Source organism: Anomaloglossus baeobatrachus, chromosome 10 (genome assembly GCF_048569485.1).
Source record: "Anomaloglossus baeobatrachus isolate aAnoBae1 chromosome 10, aAnoBae1.hap1, whole genome shotgun sequence".
NCBI classification, from domain to species: domain Eukaryota; kingdom Metazoa; phylum Chordata; class Amphibia; order Anura; family Aromobatidae; genus Anomaloglossus; species Anomaloglossus baeobatrachus.
The window spans coordinates 54,718,001-54,732,645 of record NC_134362.1 but is presented as its reverse complement, the minus strand read 5'-3'; the positions used below and the strand labels follow the sequence as shown (position 1 = coordinate 54,732,645).

Genomic DNA, 14,645 nt, shown 5'->3' with positions numbered 1-14,645 from the left:
ATGGTAGTGGTCACTCATCATTACAAGCACCAAGCACCCAAGCATGGTAGTGGTCACTCATCTCTACAAGCACCAAGCACCCAAGCATGGTAGTGGTCACTCATCGCAGGGCCGCCACCAGGGGGGCCCCAACAGAAGGGGGGCCCCTTCACGCTCCATTTATTGGCTTACAAACCAGGGGCGTAACTACCGCGGTCGCAGCAGAGGTTGTGTGCGCCACTTAGTTCCGTGGGGCCCGGGACACGTACACAGGCCCGCCGTCCCCTGCATCGCGACTGCGGCTGACCCCCACCCCCCTCCCCGCAATGAGGAAAGAGTCAGCGCGACACTATCCGGCGCGGACTCCTTTCTCATTCTCCTGGCTGCGTCTCCTGCGCTGTGGCAGCTCAGCGTAGTGACATTACCACGCTGCAGGCAGGAGGCTCACACAGCAGGGACAGGAGCCATTTGGAGGAATTTTTGGCATGTGGGGTCATAGCCTTAATGTGCGATTGGTGAGGATGTGGTGCAGAGGTGGAGTTTTTCCAAGATTGGTGGTGGGACTGTGGAAGGTGTGAGGGGTGGAAGTGGAGCAGGGATGGAGGCGGAGCTAGGGTGGAGTCTCAAGGGGGCCCCAAAATTATGCCAGTCAGGGGCCCTGAAATTCCTAGTGGCAGCCCTGCTCATAATTACGAATACTTACAAATACCGAGCACTCAAGCATGGTAGTGCGCTCTCATCACTACGAGCACCGAGCATGGTAGTGCTCGCTCATCATTACAAGTATCGAGCAACCGAGCACGGTAGTTCCCACTTATTACAAGTACCAAGCATGGTAGTGCCCACTCATCATTACGAGTACCAAGCACCCGAGCATCGTAGTGGCCTCTCATCATTACGAGTACAGAGCACCTGAGCATGGTAGTGCCCACTTATTATTACAAGTATCGAGCACCTGAGCATGGTAGTGCCCACTTATTACAAGGTCCGAGCATGGGAGTGCCTGCTCATCATTACAAGTACCAAGCACATGTGCATCTTAGTGCCCACTCATCATTAAGAGTATCAAGCACCTGAGCATGGTAGTGCTCGCTCATCATTACGAATACCAAGCACCTAAGCATGGTAGTTAGGGCCGTATTTACCATTAGGCACCCGTGGTCCCGTGCCTGGGGCGGCAGGATGCAGGGGGGCGGCACCTACTAGCAGTAAAAAAAAAATATTTTTTTTACACATTCATTAAATCCGCTGTATTTTCAGAGGGGGGAGGGGGGAGAGGCGCACCTTTATTTATTTGTATCCGCGTCAATTAAGACGTGAATGCAGACAAACTGCGGCGGCCGGGCACAGACAGCTGATTGACCCCGGAACTGCCGGCGCCTGCACTTCCGGGGTCACAGGCGCGCCAATCAGCTCCTTCCTCTGTGCTGCGTCCAATGCTGTGTGGATTTCACATGCAGAGCTCACAGCAGGATGCCGCAGAGGACGCCGCGATGGAAGCCGGTGTCAGAAGAGGATACTCACGTGAGCCAGGAAGATGACGGCGGGCCCTGGAGCAGGTAAGTGCTCGCAGAGCTGAAGATTCATAAGGAGCATGGGGTGTCTCTAATGCAGACTGGAGATCTGCGTATGGGGTGGGAGGAGAGAAGCTGATACTGGGGGAGGCTGGGAGGAGAGAGTCTGATGCTGGGGGAGGCTGATGTTGCGGAAGGCTGGGAGGGGGGAGGCTGACGCTGGGGGAGGCTGGGAGGAGGGAGGCTGATGCTGGGGGAGGCTGGGAGGAGAGAGGCTGATGCTGGGGGAGGCTGATGCTGGGGGAGGCTGGGAGGAGGGAGGCTGGTGCTGGGGGAGGCTGTGAGGAGGGAGGCTGATACTGGGGGAGGCTGGGAGGGGGGAGGTTGATGCTGGGGGAGGCTGGGAGGGGGGAGGCTGATGCTGGGGGAGGCTAGGAGGGGGGAGGATGATGCTGGGGGAGGCTGGGAGGGGGGAGGCTGATGCTGGGGCAGGCTGGGAGGAGGGAGGCTTATGCTGAGGGAGGCTGATGCTGGGGGAGGCTGGGAGGAAAGAGGCTGATGCTGGGGGAGGCTGGGAGGAGGGAGGCTGATGCTGAGGGAGGCTGATGCTGGGGGAGGCTGGGAGGAGGGAGGCTGATGCTGAGGGAGGCTGATGCTGGGGGAGGCTGGGAGGAGAGAGGCTGATGCTGAGGGAGGCTGATGCTGGGGGAGGCTAGGAGGAGAGAGGCTGATGCTGGGGGAGGCTGGGAGGAGGGAGGCTGATGCTGAGGGAGGCTGATGCTGGGGGAGGCTGGGAGGAGAGAGGCTGATGCTGAGGGAGGCTGATGCTGGGGGAGGCTGGGAGGAGAGAGGCTGAGGGAGGCTGATGCTGGGGGAGGCTGGGAGGAGGGAGGCTGATGCTGGGGGAGGCTGGGAGGAGGGAGGCTGATGCTGAGGGAGGCTGATGCTGGGGGAGGCTGGGAGGAGAGAGGCTGATGCTGGGGGAGGCTGATGCTGGGGGAGGCTGGGAGGAGGGAGGCTGATGCTGGTCGAGGCTGGGAGGAGGGAAGCTGATGCTGAGGGAGGCTGATGCTGGGGGAGGCTGGGAGGAGAGAGGCTGATGCTGAGGGAGGCTGATGCTGGGGGAGGCTGGGAGGAGAGAGGCTGATGCTGGGGGAGGCTGATGCTGGGAGAGTTTGGGAGGAGAGAGGCTGATGCTGGGGGAGGCTAGGAGGAGAGAGGCTGATGCTGGGAGAGGCTGATGCTGGGGGAGGCTGGGAGGAGGGAGGCTGATGCTGGGGGACGCTGGGTGGAGAGAGGCTGATGCTGGGGGAGAGGCTGCTGGTGAAAGCGGGGGAGAGCTGCTGGGGGGAATGGGAGAGAGGGGCCAATCCTAGAGACAGAGGACAAGGGTTGAGGGATAGTGCAATGACAAAATCGATGGGGGGGGGTGTAAGGACTCAGAATGAGAGGGGGGCAGCATTGGGAGCTCATTATGGAGAAGGGGCAGCATGTGTGGGCTCAGTATGGAGTGGAGCAATGTAGGGGAGTCAATATCAAGAGTGGGGTAGTGTGTGTGTGTGTGTGGGGGGGGTGTCTCAGCATAAGCGTTAGTGTGGTGGTCTTGGTATGATGAATGGGGCAGCATGGAGGTGTCATTATGGAAAAGAGGAAGGCAGCATTAGGAGCTCATGGAGAGGGGCAGCATGCATGGGACATTGTGAGGAGGGGGCAGCATGCATGGGACATTGTGAGGAGGGAACAGCATGCATGGGACATTGTGAGGAGGGGGCAGCATGCATGGGAAACTGTGAGGAGGGAGCAGCATGCATGGGGCATTGTGAGGAGGGGCAGCATGCATGGGACATTGTGAGGGGGGACAGCATGCATGGGACATTGTGAAGAGGGAGCAGCATGCATGGGACACTGTGAGGAGGGGGCAGCATGCATGGGACATTGTGAGGAGGAGGCAGCATGCATGGGACATTGTGAGGAGCGGGCTGCATGCATGGGACACTGTGAGGAAGGGGAAGCATGCATGGGACACTGTGAGGAGGGGGCAGCATGCATGGGACACTGTGAGGAGGGGGCAGCATGCATGAGACATTGTGAGGAGGGCGCAGCATGCATGGGACATTGTGAGGAGGGGGCAGCATGCATGGGACACTGTGAGGAGGGGGCAGCATGCATGGGACATTGTGAGGAGGTGGCAGCATGCATGGGACACTGTGAGGAGGGAGCAGCATGCATGGGACATTGTGAGGAGGGAGCAGCATGCATGGGACACTGTGAGGAGGGGCAGCATGCATGGGACATTGTGAGGAGGAGGCAGCATGCATGGGACATTGTGAGGAGCGGGCTGCATGCATGGGACATTGTGAGGAGGGGGAAGCATGCATGGGACATTGTGAGGAGGGAGCAGCATGCATGGGATATTGTGAGGAGGGGGCAGCATACATGGGACATTGTGAGGAGGAGGCAGCATGCATGGGACATTGTGAGGAGCGGGCTGCATGCATGGGACATTGTGAGGAGGGGGCAGCATGCATGGGACATTGTGAGGAGGGGGCAGCATGCATGGGACATTGTGAGGAGGAGGCAGCATGCATGGGACATTGTGAGGAGGGGGAAGCATGCATGGGACATTGTGAGGAGGGAGCAGCATGCATGGGACATTGTGAGGAGGGAGCAGCATGCATGGGACATTGTGAGGAGGGGGCAGCATGCATGGGACATTGTGAGGAGGGGGCAGCATGCATGGGACACTGTGAGGAGGGAGCAGCATGCATGGGACATTGTGAGGAGGGAGCAGCATGCATGGGACATTGTGAGGAGGGGGCAGCATGCATGGGACATTGTGAGGAGGGGGCAGCATGCATGGGACATTGTGAGGAGGGGGCAGCATGATGTGAGGACAGTGTGCATATTTCATAATTGAGGAAGGTGTGGTGGGTATAATTTATAAGGGAGGGCAGTGTGTAGTTTATTAGGGGCAGTGTGACAGTCACAGTATATAAGTGGGGACGGTGGGAATATTTTATATTCATGCTATGTTTTGATGTGCCTGTGGTGATCCCCATGGGGGGGGGGGGGGGGGTTAGTGCCCTTCGTTTCTCATTGATACTTTTTCAAGTGTTTTACAGAGTAGATCTGCCTTAAACAGATGTCGTGTGCGAAAACTCATAGTGTTACGTTGTCACTAAGGGGCGCGACCACTTAAAAAGTGCCTAGGGCAGCACGAAGGCAAAATACAGCCCTGATGGTAGTGCCCACTCATCATTATGAGTACAGAGCATGGTAGTGCCCGTTCATCACTAGTTACGAGTACTGAGCACCCGAGCATGGTAGTGCCCGCTCATCACTAGTTACGAGTACCGAGCACCCGAGCATGGTAGTGTCCGCTCATCACTAGTTACGAGTACCGAGCATGGTAGTGCCCGCTCATCACTAGTTACGAGTACTGAGCACCCGAGCATGGTAGTGCCCGCTCATCACTAGTTACGAGTACAGAACACCCGAGCATGGTAGTGCCTGCTCATCACTAGTTACGAGTACAGAGCACCCGAGCATGATAGTGCCCGCTCATCACTAGTTACCAGTACTGAACACCTGAGCATGGTAGTGCCCGCTCATCACTAGTTACGAGTACCGAGCACCCGAGCATGGTAGTGTCCGCTCATCACTAGTTACGAGTACAGAGCACATGAGCATGGTAGTGCCCGCTCATCACTAGTTACCAGTACTGAGCACCTGAGCATGGTAGTGCCCGCTCATCACTAGTTACGAGACCCGAGCATGGTAGTGCCCGCTCATCACTAGTTACGAGTACCGAGCACCCGAGCATGGTAGTGTCCGCTCATCACTAGTTACGAGTACCGAGCACCCGAGCATGGTAGTGCCCGCTCATCACTAGTTACGAGTACCGAGCACCCGAGCATGGTAGTGTCCGCTCATCACTAGTTACGAGTACAGAGCACATGAGCATGGTAGTGCCCGCTCATCACTAGTTACGAGTACCGAGCACCCGAGCATGGTAGTGTCCGCTCATCGCTAGTTACGAGTACTGAGCACCCGAGCATGGTAGTGCCCGCTCATCACTAGTTACGAGACCCGAGCATGGTAGTGCCCGCTCATCACTAGTTACGAGTACCGAGCACCCGAGCATGGTAGTGTCCGCTCATCACTAGTTACGAGTACCGAGCACCCGAGCATGGTAGTGCCCGCTCATCACTAGTTACGAGTACCGAGCACCCGAGCATGGTAGTGTCCGCTCATCACTAGTTACGAGTACAGAGCACATGAGCATGGTAGTGCCCGCTCATCACTAGTTACGAGTACCGAGCACCCGAGCATGGTAGTGTCCGCTCATCACTAGTTACCAGTACTGAGCACCCGAGCATGGTAGTGCCCGCTCATCACTAGTTACCAGTACTGAGCACCCGAGCATGGTAGTGCCTGCTCATCACTAGTTACGAGTACTGAGCACCCGAGCATGGTAGTGCCCGCTCATCACTAGTTACCAGTACAGAGCACCCAAGCATGGTAGTGCCCGCTCATCACTAGTTACCAGTACAGAGCACCCAAGCATGGTAGTGCCCACTCATCACTACTGGAGTGGTGACAGATTTAATGGGATATTATGGGTCGGCTCAGGGAGATTAGAAGAGCAGATTGTCTGCAGCACAGACATTAGAGGGTGAAATCAAAGCAGCCAGATGCAGGAGATAGAAGCATCAAACAGCTGACAGCAGGACAGACAGGACAGAAGCACAGACAGCTGCTGTGGAGCCAGGCCCAGGGAGGGTCTTGTGAGAGACAGCCCCAGGGAGTGTCTGACACTGACACAGCAGGGAGGAGACTGCAGCAGCAGCAGCACAGCCAAAAGATTTCCCAGGAAGGGTGAGCCTGCGAAGCTGCAGCGTACCTCACACCAGAGCCCCTCCACCGGCCGCCAGGGACCTCCGCTCAGGTAGGTGCAGAAAGTCCCCCAAAAGTGGCTCCGCACTCACCCTGCCTTTGTTGTGATATTTTTAGATTTGGGAGGGAGTAGACAGCAGAGAGGAGGAGGAGGAGGAGGAGGATGTGTCTGTACAAGACTGGATGTGTGTGCCCATAAGAGAGATAATAAGCATTCCTGCAACTGAGGATATCACACAGGAGGGCAGATACGGGATACAGGCAGTATATACGACAAGGGTGTACGGACGAGGGTGGATGTGGCCATCACTTAGACATCCTGCAGAGCGGATATTATGATGATTAACCCTTCAGGAACACAGTGCTTCTGCAGTGTAACCTGCAGTCCTATGTAAAGGCCTCCTAACTATTGCACTGTAGTATAACAGCTGTGTATGTAAAGTGATATGGAATTAATGGCACTGTAATAAGTGAATAAATATTATTAGTAGTATCCCCTTTACCAATAGAGGACAGCAAAAAAGTACTATAGGTGCTAGAGCTTCCAATATTGGAATGGAAAATAGCACATACTGTAGTAGTAGTAGTAGTAGTGACCACCTTTCCCCATAGAGGGCAGCAAAAAAGTATGATAGGTGCCAGAGCTTCCAATATTAGAATGGAAAAGACAAGTACATACTGTAGTAGTAGTGTCCCCCTTCCCCATAGAGGACAGCAAGAAAGTACTATAGGTGCCAGAGCTTCCAATATTTGAATGGAAATAATAGCACATACAGTAGTAGTACCGTAGTAGTGTCTCTCTTTCCCCATAGGACAGCAAAAAAGTACTATAGGTGCCAGAGCTTCCAGTAGTAGTAGTAGTAGTAGTAGTAGTAGTAGTAGTAGTAGTAGTAGTAGTAGTAGTAGTAGTAGTAGTGTCCTCCTTTCCCCATAGAGAACAGCAAAAAAAGTACTATAGGTGCCAGAGCTTCCAGTAGTAGTAGTAGTGTCCCCCTTTCCCCATAGAGAACAGCAAAAAAGTACTATAGGTGCCAGAGCTTCCAGTAGTAGTAGTGGTGTCCCCCTTTTATCCATAGAGGACAGCTAAAAAGTACAATAGGTGCCAGAGCTTCCAATATTGGAATGGAAAAGAATAGCACATACAGTAGTAGTAGTGTCCCCCTTTCCTCATAGAGGACAGCAAAAAAAGTACTATAGGTGCCAGTTCTTGTAGTAGTAGTAGCAGTAGTAGTGTCCCCCTTTCCCCATAGAGGACAGCAAAAAGGTACGATAGGTGCCAGAGCTTCCAATATTGGAATGCAAAAGAATATCACATACGGAGTTTCTGCACCGTGCCTGTGTAAACTGTGCTCAATGCGGTGAGATAACCCTGCACTCAGAATATACATGTAATATTTATAAGATTTGCAGTCACAAAGTAAAATCGTCCCTCTGTGCCTGAGAAAGGAGGATGCTATGTTCACATCCAGACCTTGCCAGCCGGCGCCTCACCCAGAAAATGTGAAAACTTCCCATGGCCTAGTTTATGTAGAGTAAAACACATGCAAAGACACTGGCGCAGAGCAGAAGTGGAATTTTATATGAGGGCGTTTCGTAACCAGCTCTCACCCCCTAAGGTAGAAAACCTGTTCTGATGGCTGATCAGTGCCGGGCTGCTGAGCTTTACAATGAAATTCTAGGCTGTTTCCACTTAGCAAAAACAGTGTGTTTTGGTTTTTTTTGTCCCCCCCCCCTCTCCACATTTTCTGCTGTCTGCAACCAGCTGCACTGTTTGTTTGTTTTTGTTTGTCTTTTTGTTTTTTACTGCTTCTACCTTTTTTGTGCTTTTCTCATGCACAGAAAATTTAATTTTTTTTTGTTAGTGCAGAATAACGACATTTACTTGCACTTTTCAGGCATCCCATAGAAGTGTATGGGGTGGGGAAAAAAGCACCCAAAAAAACGCTGAGTGTTGCTGTGTCTTCTAACACCCACTGGGCATGAGTTTTCAGGAAATCACATACGCTTTGTGTGAATGGTAAAACGCTGAGGATTTTTCCACTCAAAATAGATCTAGAAAACCTGGTTTTTTTTTTTTTTTGGTTTTTTTTTCCGCTATATATTTGAAAAACCTCCTTTTCTCGGTTTGTTTTTTTTTAAAACAAAAAGTTGCACTTTACTCATCCTCCCTGGGTCCAGTGATGAGTCTCAGCCGCTGCTCCAGGTATCTTAGTGTGTGCAGTGTCAATCAGTGAGCTCAGCTGTTCTTCCAGAGCGGATGGAAGGAGCAGCACATTGATTGGCTGCAGCGCTGTCAAGGGGACAATCAGTGGGCTCAGCCGCTCTGCCCGAGTGGATTGTAAAAGCAGCTCACAGAAGAGCTGACTGATTGGCTGCAGTGCTGTCCAGGTGACAGTGAGCTCAGCTGCTCTTCCTGAGTGGATGGCATGAGCAGTTCACGGCCACAGAGCTCACTGATTGGCTGTAGCGCTGTCAAGGGGACAATCAGTGAGCCCAAGTGGATGATACAAGCAGCTCACAGCATAGCTGATTGGTTGCAGCACTGTTGAGATGAGTCGGTGAGCTCAGCTGCTCTGCTCGAGTGGATGATACAAGTTGTTCAGAGCCACGCCAGCTCACTGATTGGCTGCAGCGCTGACAAAGCGACAATCAGTGAACTTAACTGCTCTGCCCGAATGGATGGAACAAGCAGCCCACAGCAGAGCAAACTGGCTGCAGCGCTGTCGAGGTGAAAATTAGTTAACTCTGCTGTTAGACACTTGTGCCATCCACTCGGACAGAGCAGCTGAGCTCACTGATTGACTGCAGCGCTGTCGAGGTAACAATCAGTGAGCTCTGCAGCTGTGAGCTGCTTGTAACATCCACTCTGGCAGAGCAGATGAGATCACTGATTGGCTGCAGCGCTGTCAAGGTGACAGTCAGTGATCTCATCTGCTCTGCCAGAGTGGATGTTACAAGCAGCTCACTGATTTGACTGCAGCGCTGTCGAGGTAACAATCAGTGAGCTCTGCTGTGATCTGCTGGTGCCATCCACTAAAGCAGAGTAGCTGAGCTCACCGATTGGCTGCAGTGTTGTTGAAGTGACAATTGGTGAGCTCAGCTACTCTGCTTTAGTGGATGGCACCAGCAGATCACAGCAGAGCTCACTGATTGGCTGCAGTGCTGTCAAGAAGATGTCAGCACTGCAGGCAATAACAGACACTGGGAGTAGCAGGGAAGTTGAATTCTAGACCAGGGGAGGGTGAGTAAGACCCCCCCTTTTTTAAATCAATTGCGCCTGGGGAGAAGGTTGTGCAAAACCAGAAAACCCTTTTAACCTGTGTGCATAATATTTAGATTATCAGATAAAATATAAAATTGTGTTTTATTTTTTTATTTATTTTTTTGTCAGAAGTGAACTCCGATCTGCTGGAAAACCAAGATGTCTGAGGAAGAGATTGTCCCAGTGTACGCAACAGGGATCTCTGCCCAGCTGCAGAAGCAACGGGACATTGAGCTGGGCATAGGAAAGCACGAAAACGCCGTCAAGTTTTTAGGGCAGGATTTTGATCGAATTCAACAGGAATGTTTACAGAATGGAACTCTCTTTAAGGATGACACCTTTCCTCCTACCGCGCACTCACTGGGGTTTAAGGAGCTTGGGCCAAACTCATCCAAGACCTACGGAGTTAAATGGGTCAGACCAACGGTAAGACTAAAAATGACCTTCACTAATTTGGCCACGTTAGATAGATTGATCTCCTAAAATTCTCAAAACATTTTTTTTTTTTTGTTTTCCTTTTTTCAAAAGCATTTTGGACATTTTTATCAAAGTGTATAAAAAGAGAAAACACAACAAAAATGTGCGTATTGTGCAAAGTTGTTTTTTGTTCTCCCGACATTTTGTTGTAATGCAGAAAAATCTGCTGCAAATGCTCGGGTGATTTAAAAGAGTACATTCAGACAGAGGGGTTTTTCCGATCCATGTGCTGCCTAGGTCTACAACAAACCCCACATATACCTACGGTATGTTAGCCTCATATACCTACGGTATGTTAGCCTCATATACCTACGGTATGTTGGCCTCATATACCTACGGTATGTTGGCCTCATATACCTACGGTATGTTGGCCTCATATACCTACGGTATGTTGGCCTCATATACCTACGGTATGTTGGCCTCATATACCTACGGTATGTTGGCCTATCTGCTAGCGCACATGGGCTGGTTTTTCCATATGGTAAGAAATTGCTGTGTGTGCTAATCGGGTCTGATTTATGCACCAGACTAGTGCATGATAGTGGTAGGCAGACCCCATACACCCGTTCTCTTTGCGGACGGTGACACAAAACCAGTTACTTTTAAAATCTGTTCTCAGTGTACTGAATTTGTACCGTGCCTGTGTTTATACATAGCAGCCAATCAGAAGAGGCAGAGCTGCAGGGAGGCGGGAGAGAGCAGAAGCCTGAACCAATGGTGAGACAGAGGGTGTGTCCCAGACTCCCTTTGTGCACTGTAGCTAAGCAATAGTCCCAGGTCGCATCTCTACCCAAAGGGAATGGAGCTAAAAGCAGCCAAAGTGCTAGTACTGGTTGGGTATATTGTGTTTGAGTTTAGCTCTATGTGAACACTCCACATTGAAAGTGCTAGTACTGTAGTTAGAAAAATATATAGCAGGTGATCTCCCCATACAGATGAGGTACTTGCCCAAATACCGTACATATTCTGAGAAGACTAGAAAGTTGTTTTAAATGGAACCTGTCACCGGATGTTTACTGGTGCGGTGCAGACTGGTCAGATGGGCGTCTCTGTTCCCCGGTCCGTGCCGCCTCTTTCAACCATCTTTGTCCTCCTTCTTCTAAAGCCTGGGTACATGACGCATTCTACGTCATCCACACTAGCCAGCATTGAGGTCCTGCGCAGATCAAAATATTGAAGTGTGCCTGCGCAGGACCTCAATGCTGGCTAGTGTAGATGACGTAGCACGCATCATCCACACTAGATTCAGAAGAAGGAGGACAAAGATGGCTGAAAGAGGGAGGTGTGTACCTGGAGAACGGAGATGCCCATCCGACCGTCTGCTCCGCACTGCCCGTTAAGTGAGTATTATAAACATCCGGTGACAGCTTCCCTTTAATTCTATAACTGCCCTTTTAAACAAAATTCCGCGAAGTTATGTTTTCGAGTTCCAAGAGCTAAGGTCTGAACACTACTCAATGAACGTAAAAATAAGTTTATATTTCAAGGATTTTAGGTGGATATATGATTTATTAATGGGGGTTGTCCACTATTAGGACATCTTCTAATTCCACCTGTTTCCCACAGGTAAATTAGTAAAGCCTATACTCTCCTCCCGTACCAGCACCATTCCAGTGGTGTTGTGGCGTCACGTTAACCTCGCGTCCAATCAGCGTCGACTTCCTTCTCCTCACCTTTGGACCAAACAAGCAATCAACAGGAAGTGAGTGGAAGCCACAGCACTCACTTCCTGTTCATGAACTCGTTTGGTCCAAAGGCGGGAAGAAGGAAGTCGACGCTGATTGGATGCGAGGCTTGTGTGATTTCACAACCCACCATTTCTGGGAGGGCGCTGTGACGGGAGATGAGAATAGGCTTTACCATTTTACCTGGGGGAAACAGGTGGAATCAGAAGTCATTGTCCTAGTAGTGGACAACTCCTTTCATAAAGACACAATCTATGTAGAATTGTTATAATGAAGCCTCCTTTTTATATTTATATATATATATATATATATATATATATATATATATATATATATATATATATATATATATATATATATATATATATAATTTCTTTTTTTTTTCTGTGGTTTTTTTTTTTTCATTTTTCTGCGACAGAAGCCATCAATGAAGGCTTGTGTTTAAAGTTCCTAGTGATCAAAAAATGTTTTCTCTGGCAGAGAGACAAGAAATAAAGAAGCCTAGATATGAGCCACACACCACGCCCATTGTACCATAATACTTGCCGGCTGCGGTACAGCTCTTGTAGACACGGTGACACAGACATGCTGGAGACTAGTACAGGATCCGTCATCCTCCTGACACGTGTTTTAGTAAATACTTGTATTCCCTAAAAATAACAATCCCGGAGAACCTTTTCTTTCCCCTTTTTTATGCAGTGGTGTAGCGTGCGTTGTCAGCGCCAGGGCCAAGGCAAAATCTTAAAGTTTTTATATACTTTTATTTTTATTTTTTTTTATTTTTGTGGTGTTAATTTTATTACCATAGAGTTAATCCTAATCTTAAAGCTAGCACTTTCCCTAATTCTAGTTCTAAGCTTAAAGGGAACCTGTCAGGTCCCTTATGCGTTCTAACCTAGTGGCAGTGTGATGTGTGGCCTAGAAACCCCTTCCTAACCCCCGTGTTGTACTAGTGTGTAATGTGCATGTATAAAAATGTTTTATTACTTATGTGTATCCTATGTAAATGAGCAGGGGCTCTAGTCCCCTGGGCGTCGCCTCACCCTGGGGGTGTTTCCATGTTTTCCGTGGTATCACACCCCTGTGCGCGTGATACCATGGATTTACATGAGCACGTCCCGTCGTTCCTTGAGATCCTGCGCATGCGCACTTACCATTCCTGCTGCTTCTTGTCTTCAGATGCGCACTGCGCATGGTCAGAAGACCCACTGCGGTTTCGGTCATGCGCAGTGCGCGTCTGAAGACGAGAAGCAGCGGGAATGGTAAGTGCGCATGCACTGGATCTCAAGGAGCGATGGGACGTCGCTTATGTACATCCATGGTATCGCGCCCACAGGGGCGTGATACCACGGAAAACATGCAAACACCCACAGGACGATGCGACGCCCATGGGGCTAGAGCCCCTGCTCATTTACATAAGGTACACATAAGTAATAAAACATATTTTCATACATGCACATTACACAATATTTCAACACAGGGATGGGTAGGAGGAGGGGTTACTAGGCCACACATCACAATGTTACTAGGTTAGAGCACATAAATTACCTGACAGTTTCCCTTTAATCTTAGTCCTAAACCATGACCCTAGTTTCACAGTTGTATCACAGGTGGCTGACAGTCATGTGGTTTCTGGCCATAGAAGGTCACAGCGTTTGACTGTGCAGCATGCTCCCTGACTTTCCATTGTTCCTGCTGTCAGTATTCATTGGTATAGGTAGCTTTGCTGCTGGATTCATCTCTCCCTTTTGGACCATCAGCATTATCTTGGTGCTTAAATACCCCTTCCTTCCTTGGACTGGTGCTGGTGATATTTTCAGTTCATTCAAGTCTTGGTTGCAAGCAGTTGGTTTGTACTCCTCTGTGGTATCATTGCTAAAACTTTGCTGAACCTCTACCTGAGTCATTTTTGGATAAGTAGTTCATGCTTTTCCCCCTGTGTGTCCTCATCCCATCCATTCCCTATTTAGGCCCTAGCACTAGGGATACCTAGGGTCAGGTATCCAACTCGTCGCATAGGTGCGGAACCTATCTAGGGTGATGAGGGACCCCAGGGACCAGCAATACGTTTGGCCACCATCTTCCCTGTCATTGGGCAATTGGAAGCAAGTGAAGGGATTGGCGGAGAGGAGAGGACAGGGAGTACTGGGGGGAAACAGTTGGATTGTTCGGGCAGCATAGTTTAAAATAGATTGTAGGGATGCGAGAGTATTTGAAGGGAGGCCACAGAGTAGGAGGTTACAATAATCCAGACGGGAGATAATAAGGGCATGTACTAGGGTTTTTGCAGCTCCTTGCGAAAGGAATGTCCAAGTCCGGGAAATATTTTTGAGTTGGAGGGGGAAGAGGGCTTGGATATGTGGCTTGAAGAAGAGAGCAGAGTCTAGAGTTACCCGCCCAGGTAGCGAGCACGTGGGACTGGGGAAAGTGAGCTGCCATTGACTTTGATAGATAGGTAATTTGGGGGGGGTTGAATGAGGAGGACAAAATATAATGAATTCTGTTTTGTCCATGTTCAGTTTTAAAAACTGAGCAGAGCAAAAGGATGAAATAGCAGAGAGACATTGTGGGATTCTGGTTAGTAGGGAGGTGATGTTAGGTCCAGAGAGGTATCTGCGTATCATCAGCGTAGTGGTGATACTGAAAGCCGTGGGTCTCTGAGATGTCCCAGGCCGAAGGTGTAGATGGAAAAGAGGAGGGGTCCTAGAACTGAGCCTTGGTGGACGCCAACAGATAGGGGGCGAGATGAGGAAGTGGTGTGCCAGTGGGAGACATCCATTACCATTATATTTGGGCATAGATCAAATCCTTATTGTTCTCTGTAACGCAGTA

At 50.4% G+C, this 14,645-nt stretch overlaps 1 protein-coding gene across 1 annotated transcript in view; it reads left to right on the top strand.

Annotated features, from left to right (window-relative positions):
• The first annotated feature begins 6,301 nt into the window (after positions 1 to 6,301).
• Positions 6,302 to 14,645, top strand: part of CAPN1 (calpain 1) — a 102,759-nt gene continuing 94,415 nt past the window's right edge. The window contains exons 1-2 of the mRNA XM_075326722.1: positions 6,302 to 6,441; positions 9,781 to 10,077. Coding sequence (XP_075182837.1) covers positions 9,811 to 10,077 — 267 coding nt within the window. The 5' untranslated portion in view covers positions 6,302 to 6,441; positions 9,781 to 9,810. The remainder of the gene's footprint in view (positions 6,442 to 9,780; positions 10,078 to 14,645) is intronic.